Genomic DNA, 11,393 nt, shown 5'->3' with positions numbered 1-11,393 from the left:
AACACTTGAGGCCCCGGCTCAGTGCCAGGTGCTGTTAGGGGCGTTGGGATCTGGCCGCCGTCCTGAAGTGGGGCTCCCATGCTCGGGGCTTGTAGAAGTCACGTCTCTGTCGCCAAGTCCCCCAGACTTGACCCCTGTGGCCGGTACTCTCCACCTCGGAGCTGTGCCCTCCCACTTCAGACACCCCACGCCCTCCCCGCGTGGCCTCAGGAAAACGTCGCTGAACGTCCTATGTCCTACTTGGGCTGTAGGACAGAGGCCTGAGGTAAAAATAGTCGCCCCCTAGGACTCGGGCCTGTGCATCAGAAAGCCCCCGCAGGCCCAAGGGTTTACCTAGAGGAAGACCTCCGTGGTCGCGGCGCCCTCAACCGTGCACTCTTTCACGGCGAGGAAGCTTCCGGGAACACGCGAAAAAAAGCAGACACGTCGGGATTCAACTCCCCTACGATCGCCTCACAGAAACGTTCTACCGGGTCGCGCCGGGGACGCGCCGGCAACGCGCGCGCGCGACCAGCCGCGCATGCGCTCCTGCCCACACCCCCTCCGTCGGCGGGAAAAGGAGGCGGAGGCGGAGGCGGTTAGTGCGCAGGCGCCTGCTCGGAGAGCGGTGAGGCGGGCAGTGTGACCCTAAGCGCACCTCCGCGACAGGCTCAGCGCGCAGGCGCCAGCTGCCAGCCTCGCTCAGAGTCGGCTTGGAAAGTGCGCACGCGCGGGAGTTTCTGGCAGAAAGCAGGCGAGCCCGGGCCGGCGCGGGGCCTTGTGGGAGGGCTTAAGGAAGTAAAATGGCGGACCTGGCGAACGAAGGTAGGGGAGGCGCCGTCGGGGTCCAGCTGGCGGACAGGGAATGGGCGGGGGGAGGCCCAGGGGCTACAGGCCTCAGGGATGAGCACCCGGGGTGAAGGGATCCCGTCGGCTCTGGGCTAGCGGCCCAGCGGGCCCCGCAGTCGCCCCCCATTGCGTCCCCTCAGTCTGAGCTCACCGGCCCGGCCCATCACTCACAGCGGCCCCGGCCCCAGTCAGCGTCCGGCCAGAGGAACCGGGAGGCCGCTGGGGTCGCGGCCCCGAGGCCCTGGCGCCTCGCAGACCAGGTCCGGAGCCTAAGGGGCGGGAGGCGCGGCCTCAGTGCCTCGGCCTCGGATGTAAATAGACCGTCGGGCCTGGTCGTGGGCCCGGGCGCGCCACGCTCCCTCCGCCGCCCCCTCGTTCTCGGGGACCACGGCTTCCCACCTTCCCCGGCCTGGCTGCCGGGCCGGCCCGTCCCCAAATTCTGTGAGCGTCTCTTCCCCCACGCCGAGGACAGAGGAAGCTCGGTGTGTTTTCACTCCCCCGCCCCGCTCCCAGCTCGGACCCCCAGTTCCCGCCAGCCCCCCGGATGCTTTGAGGCTACCTGAGAGTCAAGCCACATTTTCCCTCGTTTAGGGCTCCCGGTAGCATCTGGGCCGCTGAACGCCCCGGTCTTTTGGCCTTTTTTTTTTTTTTTTTTGCTGTCTTTCCATAGAGACCGTGTGACTCCTTTCTCTGTGGAGCGCTGACATCCTATCTGAGAGTTTTTGAGCGGTTACAGTTCCATATCGCCCACAGAAAGCACTCATAAAGCTATGTCTGCTTAGATTAACAGCGGTGTTGATACTGGTGTAGCTTCAGGACTCCGGAAGCCTGTGTTTAGCACAGCTGCAAGTGGGTCATCTACCCGTCTGGCCCTCATTCATAATACGATGCTCCTGCTTTTGGAGGGTGTCCTGAGGCTTCCACTCTGGACTGCACTAACGCCTGAATGGTAGTAATAAGAGCTCACGTTTGTGGAACACTTGAGATGGCCCCAGGTACTGTTCAAAGTCTTGATATGTGTTTTCTCTGGTAATACTCCTCAAAAAAGCTTATGAGGTGGGTACTGTTTGCCCCATCCTCTTGATGAGGAAACTGAGTTAGGGTGGTTGTCACTTGGCCAGGGCTACACAAGTCACACAGCTAGTAAGGAGCAGGGATCTGAACCGAGAGCGTCTGGCTTCACAGTCTCCACTCTTGAGCACTTGATGCTGCATATCTCAGTTGTGGCATTCCAGCTCACTAAGGTCCAGTTAGGAGCCCTGGTGGCACAATTGGTTAACTGCTCAGTTGCTAACCAAAAGGTTGGCAGTTGGATCCCAGCCAGAGGCTCCGTGGGAGAAAGGCCTGACGATCTGCTTCTGTGAAGATTACAGCCAAGAAAACCCTGTGGGGCAGTTCTCCTGAGCCACATGGAGTCACTGTGAGTCAAAACCTACTCAGTGGCACCTGACAACAAGATCCAGTTAAAAGCAGAAAGAGGGACTGGATAAAGGAGAATCAATATGAGATTTTATTTTCAGCCCAGACGATTCCCTAAACTTAAGACTCATCTTTGCAACAGCCGATTTGACATTTCCACTTGGCTATCTAATAGGCTTGTCAAACACATGCCCAAAACAAAATGCTGGTTTTTCTTCCCTAAAACCTGTCCCCCCTATGATCTTTTCTCCATGGCCGTAAATGCCAAGTCCACTCATTCAGGTGCTAGGCCAAGAGGCTTGCAGTTATCCCTGACTCCTCTCTTTCACACCCCACAACCAGTCCAACAGCAGATCCTGTCAGTGCTACCGTACAGAAACTTTCAGAGGGTGACTGTTTCTCACCACCAACACTGCCACCACTTGGGCCTCCTGTCTTCCCGCTACAGCCCATCCAGCAACTTCTTCTCCGCTCAGAAGCAGGAGTAGCCCGCCCGTACGTCCCTGACTCATACCTCATGCCTCTCCCACACCGCCTCCCTGGCTCTCTGTTTCAACCACCTTGGCTTTATCACATCCATGAATGTTCCAAATGCTCCCTCTAGGCCCTTGGACCTGTTGGTTCCTTTGCCTGAAACAGCCTTCCCCAGTTACCCCGTCGCTGGCTCCTTCACCTCCTACATGTTTTTACTCACATTTTCCTTTACCACTGAGAACTTCTTAGCCCACCTGTTTTAAGTTGCATCCTCATTCTCTATCCCCCTTACCCTGTTCAATTTTACTCCTCAATGCTTGTCATCATCTGCCATGTTTATCTTTTACTTGTTTGTTTGACTGCTCCTTCACTAGAATATAAGCTCCATGAGGGCAGGGATTTTTTTTTTTGTTTTTTTTTGTTTTGGTCACTGATAGAGCCCCTTCGTCTAGACTAGTGCCTGGCACAGACTAGGTATCGAAGGATTGTTGAATGAACAAATGAACGAATGAGTGAATGAATCCATCCGTGAGGACCATCATTGTGAAGGATATCTTTGACCACAAAAGGAGAATTACGGATTGCTGTTTTCCAGGCGATGCCATTTTCGAGCATATGCTGGGTATGTGAACTGTCGATTGTAAATTGAGTAGTTGAACGGGTAAGTGTAAATAAAACAGAGAATTTGAAGTTTTGTACTACAGCTTCCTTACCTAATACATGCCATAACCAGTACTCAGTAGCTGGAGAGTCGATTCCTGCTCGCAGCGACCCCATGTGTGTCAGGAGTAGAACTGCGCTTTCTGTAGGCTTTTCAGCGCCTTCTTGTCGTTTGCTGTTGAATGCATTCCAACTCATAGCGACCCTGTGTGACAGTAGAACTGGAACAGATGGCTAGGTCTTGTCTCCTGAGGAGTGGCTGGTGGGTTCAAACCATTGACCTTTCGGTTAGCAGCCAAGCATTTAACCATTGCACCACCAGGGCTCCTTTTCAGTGCCATAACTCACCTGGTACTTGGCCACTAGTTCTGGGATAGTTGTCAGGAAATCAAATCTTCATGGATTTTTGTGCTTCAGATGTCCCTGCCATCCTTTAATTTGCTGCTGTGTGCTTCTAAGACTCCACTTCTGCTTTTGGCTTATACAGCCTCCTAGGATGATGAAGGTCTTACCAGCTGTGTAAAGCAGGACTTCCCTGCCTGAGCATTTTGAAGCATTAGGTCCTGCCACATAGCTGAGCTTTCCCTCTTGCTTTTGAAACCTTTCCAGACTGGGACCCTAAGGTGGTCCGTCACACTGATGTCCCTACTCCATCTCTCTGTCTCTCTTCTCGCAGCCTTTCCCTCCTCTGTGTCTGTCTGAGGCAGTGGTTGGCCGCTCCTTTGGGGCATTAGAATCACCAGGGGAGTTGCCTTCAAACCAGAGGCTCGTTCCCCACACTCCACAGACTGTGATCCTCTGAGGTGTTGGGTGAGCCCTGGACATCTGCAGGGCTTGAAAGCAGCACAGGTGATTCTGGGATGCAGCCAGCGTTGAGAACCACTGGTCTGAACATGCAGGTTAGGTGTGCTGTGCTTCTGTGCAAGAAAGCATTTTCAGTTGCGTGTCCAGTGCAGCATCCTGGTGGCCCTCATCGCCATGGCGATCTCTTCAGAGATGGTGACAGCAGTGCCTCCAGCCCTCCATAGTCTACGACTTACAAAGTCCAGGTGGGATGCTTCTCTCCTAGGAGTGAATGGACATGCGTGGCGGAGACCGTGGAGACAGTATTAAGCAGGATTTCTCTACTTCAGCGCTATATATCTGGGGCCAGATAATTGTTTGTTGTAAGGGGCTCTCTTGAGCAGCATCCTTGGTCTCTGTTCGCTCCAGTAGCACCCTTTTCCCCCAGTTGTGAAAACAACAAAAATGTCTCCAGACATTTACCAAATGTCCCCTGGGGGAAATAAACGCCCCCGGGTAAGACCTGCTGGCATAAAGCGATGGCAAAGGCAAAAGCGTTGTCGCCTCATAGAGAGTTGCCTTTGAGTTTTGACACTGCTCTGCGTAAATTTGAGCAAATTACTCAGCTCCTGTAAGCTTCAGTTTCCTCATCAGAAAAACGGGGATAAGCATCATCATACCTGTCTCATGGCTGTTGTGAGCCTTTGATGAGTTTGTGCATATAAATTATTCAACATGTTATCTTAGCACAGTGATACGCAGTAAACAGTAGCTATTTTTAGCTACCATGGTAGAGGAGCCCTAGTGGTGCAGATGGTTAAGTGCTGGGCTCCTAACAGAAAGGTCGACAGTTCGAACCCACCCAGCAGCTCCATGGGAGAAAGACCTCGCAATCTGCTCCCATAAGGATTACAGCCAAGAAAACCCTGTGGGGCAGTTCTACTCAGTCCTACAGGGTCACTGTGAGTCAGAACTGAATCAGTGGCACACAGTGATGACATTTTTACTACAGTGGACTCACGTATAGACACATTTAGCTTAAAAGCTCAGCAGAGAAGAGAGATCCAGAAATGAGCATAAGTTGTGGGGGAGAATCTGCCCTGCTCATTGAGATGCCGGGATGAGCCTGTGGTGGAAACCAGAGGGGGCCGGGCCAGCAGTTCTCCTGGTTCTTTCTTGCCTTTCATTGAGTGATCATCTGGCATTTTGGGCCAAATGGAGTCACTAGGTGGTGCAAAAGGTTAAGCGTTTGGCTAGTAACCCAAAGGTTGGCGGTTCGAATCCACCCAGAGTTGCCTCAGAAGAAAGGCCTGGCCATCTGCTTCTAAAAGATCACAGCCATTGAAAACCCTTTGGAGCACAGTTGTCTTCTGGTGCACACTGGGTCACCATGAGTCAGAGTCAACCTGAGGGCAAGTGGTTTGGAGAATAGGCATTTGGAGGCTTAGATGGGCATTTGGAGGAGGGACAATGTTTGGGTGTGGAAAAGGAGACAGTTTAGATACAGATTGAATTTCAGCCCGAGGAATAGTAAGTAAGTGGGTTAGGCACCAAAGTAGGCCGGGGTAGAGTGGAGATGAGGGCCATGGGGAGAGATGGGATGCGTTCGGGGGACCTGAGAGAAGAGTGCTGTAATGACAGTTGCAGGTGAGGGAGGCCAGGTGCTCAGAGGTGGCACATTCTGAGCAGGTGGGTAGCTCTCCATGGTACCCTGAAGCAGCCGGAAGGCCACTGGGTTTGCGTCATCATTCGTTCAGGATTTGGTGGTGGTGGTGGCGGCAGCAGGAGCAGCACAGTGTTTCGGTTCTGTTTTGTTTTAAGGAGATTTGTTTTTTCTACCTATGCACTATAACCTTCCTGTGGTCCCCGTGGAGCCATGTTTGGTTTGACTCTGCACCACGCAGTAGAGAACTTTCTAGCGTAGGGCCTCAGAGGAAGGCCCCCGCACAGTCATGCTTCCTCAGCCTTGGTGGCCTTGGTACTCCGTTCTCTCACATAGCAGTATGAATATCAACTGTGCTTACGCGTCACAGTGGTTCAGGGAGGTTGCTGAGGAAAATAAAAACCTGTGCCAGGCCCCACTGTTAGAGACTTTTGCAGGAGGTCCAGGGAGTCAGTAGTTGTAAAAAGCCCCACAGATGTTTTATGACCTGAAGCCAGAACTGAAAACCACAGGCAGAAGTTGCCAGCTTGCTTGAGGGGCAAGCAGACGGCTTTAATTTGCCTTGTTTAGATCTTCGTTTTTAATTAGGAGCCAATACTTAAAAATTCTGAGATTTCGGGGGAAAATCCAGATTTCTGATTTCTCTTGAAAAACAAGGAGGCCTGGCCACTCTTGACTTCCTTCTTGCACAGTAATGAGATGCGGGGGCTGAGGAGCAGCTGCCGCCCTGCAGATGGGCCGTGCGCCCTCCTCTTCACTACTCTCCACTCTGCCCTGCCATCTGAGATGTGGCCTGCTTCGTTTCCGGTGCTCAGCTGATCTCGGTTGGCACTTTAGTTTCAGCTCAAGTTCACAGAAGACTTCAGCCACTTAAGCCTCAGCTTCCCTGTGCCCAGAGTGCTCTTCAGCACAGAGCCTCCGTGTAAAGTCCTGGTGATGGTCTGTAATTAACTCAGCGTTCAGTGTCCTTGGGGTGCTAGGTTCTCAGTAGCATGTAGCAGCAATTCTCAAAGCGTGGTCCAGGGGCTACAAGTTCAGAACCATTTGCTAATAATACTAAGGCATTATTTGCCTTATTTCCTCTCATTCTCTTAGGAACATACAGTGGCTTTCTTTCCCCACCCGCCCAGAGGCCATATAGAGGTCCCTGGGCGATACAAATAGTTTGCACTTGACAACTAACCTATATGTTGATGGTTCAAACCCAGCCTGCAGTGCTGCGGAGGAAAGGCCTGGCGATCTGCTTCCGCAAAAATTACAGCCAAGAAAACACTATGGAGCAGTTGTACTCACTAACACATGGCGTTTCTATGAGTTAGACCTGACTCGATGGCAGTGGGCTTGGTTTTTTGGCTTATATGAGGTGTGTAGTTATGGGTGGTGCAGATGGTTAACACAACCAGCTACTAACCAAAAGGTTGGAGATCCAAGTCCGCTCAGAGGTACCTCAGAAGAAAAGCCTTCCACTCTTCTTCAGAAAAATCAGCCGCTGAAAACCCTGTGGAGCACAGCTCTACTGTGACACACATGGGGTCGCCATGAGTCAAAATTCATTTGACAGCAGGTGATGACTGTAGGTATGAGGTGTGATATAGCAACAGATTGACTGCAGAAGCAGATAGGAGAATCTAGCTGTCTTCTAGTAAAACAGACGTTGAAGAGATTTGTCAAAATGTAAAACGCACTCTTTACTACATTTTTTTGTTTTCAGAAATAGTTATTTTTCATAAAAATACTTTAGGTAAATCTCTGTGGGATTTGTTACTATCTTAAATTAATAAATATCTTGAAATTTTCTTAGTGTTAATTCCTAATATAGTAAATATAAGGAGCCATGGTGGTACAGTGAGTAAGCGCTTGTCTGCTAACCAAAAGGCTGGTGGTTCGAACCCACCCAGTGGCTCCACGGGAGAGAGACCTAGCAATCTGCTCCCGTGAAGATTACAGCCAAGAAAACCCTTTGGGGCAGTTGAGGTTGCTGTGAGTCAGAATTGACTCAGCTGAACCCAACAGCAGCAAATATCAATAGCTATAACCCCCATTTATGAAAGCTCTTCGACTCGACCGCACTGGATTTGTTTTTTTTGTTTTGGTTTTGGGATCCTCAGGGTGAGGACCTGACAGAATGTCAGAGCTGGAAAGGGCCTTGAGAGATGCTCCATTCCACAGAGACTGGAGCCCAGGACTGTCTAAGGGAGGGTAGGCAGGGCCCAGAGTTCCCATCCTCACTCATGAAGTCTAAGAGGCAGTGCTCGTTCAGGACTGTCCAAGGGAGGGTAGGCAGGGCCCAGAGTTCCCGTCCCCACTCATGAAGTCTAAGAGGCAGTGCTCGTTCAGGACTGTCTTAAGGGAGGGTAGCCAGGGCCCAGAGTTCCCGTCCCCACTCATGAAGTCTAAGAGGCAGTGCTCGTTCTTTCTGCTGGATTATCAGCATCGCGTTAATGAAGACTGAGCCACGTGAGGTGCCGCATTCGCTGTGGTGACTTACAATGCACGAAAAAGGTGGGAAATTGTAGACAGATTGTAGGCACTCTGCAGGTATTTAATAGGCAGATCTCGCCTTTTACATTCAACTTGAATGCTTTTGCTTGTTGAACTCCCCCAGATCTGCTATACACAATTTTGGGAATTTGTTTACCCAGAATTAATTCCTGCATTGTACCTGTAAGAACAGAGTGCGAGTGAGCGAAAACATCTTTTGAAAGTTTTGCTTTTTTGGTGTCAAGAGCAAGAAAACAGTTGCCCTTTGCTTGGAGAACAAGTCTTTTACAGCGTTGATGGTAGCTGCCACTGGGGACCCCATTTGGGGGGGGGGTCGAGCCCTGTTTGTGGGGTCTTTTTGTCAGAGTTTGTTGTTGTTGTGTGCTGTTGAGTCGATTCCGACTCATTACAGCCCCACATGACAGAGTGGAACTGCCCTATAGGGTTTTCTTGGTGGTAACCTTTATGGGAGCCGAAAGCCAGGCCTTGTTCCCACAGAGACGCTGGGTGGGCTGAAACCACTAACCTTTTCATTAGCAGGCGAGCAGTTACTTAACCATTGCATCACTGGGTCTCCTTAATTTTGTCAGAGAGTTATTTCAGCCAACAGCGTCTGCCAGTGAGAGCAGGATGGGCCTCCACGCACCAGCCTGGCCATCGTGGTCTCTCCAGCAAGTCCAACAGCTCTGTCTTTGTCTCCAGAGTCTTCTGACTCCATCCAACGAGGCAGCCCAGCCACCTTTGTCACCACCACTTCCTGCCTGGACACCTGCTGAAGGGCCTCCTAGGGCCTCTCACTTCCACCCCTGCCTCCTGAGGTCTGTCCTCCTCATCCTTCCCAGGATGATTTCCCCCCAGCATTTTGTTATGAAAATATTCTAACACAGAAATGGAAAGAATTGTACAGGGACCATTGCCAGGGTGATCTTTTAAGAATATAAATCAGATCACATCATTCCCCTGCTTAAAATCCTCAGCTGGCCTCCCTATACCCCAGAATAAACCCAGGTTCCTCACATGGCCTACAAGGCAGAATGTCATCTGGCCGCCACACCTTGTCCTACCTCATCTCCCATCCTCCCCTCTGAATGCCCTCCAGCCACATTGGCCTCCAGGCCCTTTCTGTCCTCGTTATTAGTCGCCTCGAGTTGGCCCCAACTCACGGTAACCCCATGTACAACGTTGCTGGGCCTGCGCCATCATCACAGTTGTTGGTCTGTTTGAGTCCATGGTTGCTGCCTGTGTATTTGGAGTGCCTTCCAACCTGGGGGCTCATCTTCCAGCACTGTGTCAGACAGTGCTCTGTGGGGATCCCTAGTATTTCATTGGCTCGTTTTTGGCCGTCGATCACCAAGCCTTTCTATCTAGTCTCTTTTACCCTTGGAGCTCCACAAAACCTGTCCACCATGAGTGACCGTGGTGGTATTGAAAATGCTGGGGGCATAGCTTCCAGCATCACAGCAACACTTGACCCTTTGTACTTGAGGTTCCCTTGATGCTTCTCACCCTTTATGTCGAAGTTCAGATGACACCTCGGAGAGGCCTTCCCTGACTGCTCACCCTGTGGTTCCCTTTTTCCATCACTCTCCCCCACTTTATTTTAGCACTTGTCTCCAAAATTACCAATTATCTCTGCATCCTTGTGGGGCAGGGGGTACGTGATTGTCTTCTTTCTTTTCGCACCAGAGAGCTGCGGCCTTGTCTGCCTTTTCATGCCTGTGTCAGTGCTTAGCACCGGGCCTGGCTGCTAGTAAGTGTGCCGTGGCTTGTGCTGGCGAAAGCCTGGCTGGGCTCACGGGCTGCAGTCGGAGATCTTCGCGCCTCAGCATCTCCTTCAGCCGCAGAAGGGCTCGGGGGACTCTGAGCGACTGAGCATTTGTATGGACTGTCCGGACTGCCCTGGCATCCAGGCGGCTCCCGGGTCCAAACATTCCATCCCTTAGAAGGACCCAGGTCGTGAGGCGTTTATCATCTGGATGGTGGCAGCTGTTCTTGAATCCCGAACCTGTGTTTTAAGGAGGGATTAGTGCACTGGCAGTCTTCAGAGTATAATAACGACACTAACGGCAACATGGAGCCCTGGTGGCGCAGTAGTTCAGAGCTCGGCTGCTAACCAAAAGGTCCGCAATTTGAATCCACCAGCCGTTCCTTTGAAACCCAATGGGGGCAGTTCTACTCTGTCTTACAGGGTCGCTACAAGTCGGAATCGACTTGACGGCAGCGGGTTTAATGGTGACATGTAGCTCGTGTTGTGTGCCAGCCGCGTTGCCCAGCACTTTCTATGTGTGATTTCATTTCCTCCTCCCGGAAACCGCCTGAGGAGGCTAAGTACACCTTACATACAGAGGGCTGGAGGGCCGTGTGTAGGGAAGGGAAGTTACCCTGCCCAGGAGCCCGACTGTAAGTGGTTGAAGCACCTGTGAACACACACGAAGACCACAGCCTGTGCTCTGGAATGGCATCAGTTTTAGTCCGCAGCCTCAGCGGAAGTCTTGTAGTCCTTGGATTTCCTTCCTTTTAGAGAGGGGATTTCCGTTGTCATTACACTAACTTTCCCCCATATCTTCAGCCACTTTCACCTCAGGCTTGTTGGTGTCTCGCCACCTAGTGGCAGAATCGGAAAGTGCTGCCAACACTGGATAACTGAACTTCTCCATGCAGTTTTAGGTGGCGTTGCTGACTTTGTGTAATATGTTTTTGGAGTTGATATTGGATTCAGGGACCAAAGGGGCCCGAAGTAGAGGTTCTGTCCCCAGGGGCTTACAGTCTAGGTGGGACGGGGTGTAGGGGTAGGAGACAGGCTGCAGGACCTACTAGTGTAGGAATAAAGGAGGCAGAATGTGGCTTGGCCCTGGTGGGACGTGAGGAGCTCAGCTTGGCAGTCAGATTAGGGTTCTGGTCTTGGCCCTGCCACTTATCAGCTTTGTGACTTTGGGCAAGGCACCCACCTGCCCGAGGCCTCTCAGTCTTGGTTTCATTGTTTACAAGTAACTCCTACTTCATGGAGTATTAAACCCATAAAAACGCGTTGCCACCAAGTGGATTCCAACTCATAGCGACCCTGTAGGACAGAGTAGAACTGCCC

At 51.7% G+C, this 11,393-nt stretch overlaps 1 protein-coding gene across 12 annotated transcripts in view; it reads left to right on the top strand.

Annotated features, from left to right (window-relative positions):
• The first annotated feature begins 703 nt into the window (after window positions 1–703).
• Window positions 704–11,393, top strand: part of RANBP3 (RAN binding protein 3) — a 67,881-nt gene continuing 57,191 nt past the window's right edge. For 4 of the 12 annotated variants that reach the window (XM_049876540.1, XM_049876533.1, XM_049876532.1 and 1 more), the window contains exon 1: window positions 812–1,823. In XM_049876540.1, the coding sequence (XP_049732497.1) occupies window positions 1,775–1,823 (49 nt within the window). In that variant the 5' untranslated portion in view covers window positions 812–1,774. The other 8 variants (XM_049876541.1, XM_049876538.1, XM_049876534.1 and 5 more) reach the window with 6 other exon arrangements.

The sequence above is a fragment of the Elephas maximus genome, chromosome 3 (assembly GCF_024166365.1).
Source record: "Elephas maximus indicus isolate mEleMax1 chromosome 3, mEleMax1 primary haplotype, whole genome shotgun sequence".
Lineage (NCBI taxonomy): Eukaryota > Metazoa > Chordata > Mammalia > Proboscidea > Elephantidae > Elephas > Elephas maximus.
This window is presented reverse-complemented; position numbering and strand designations above follow the sequence as displayed.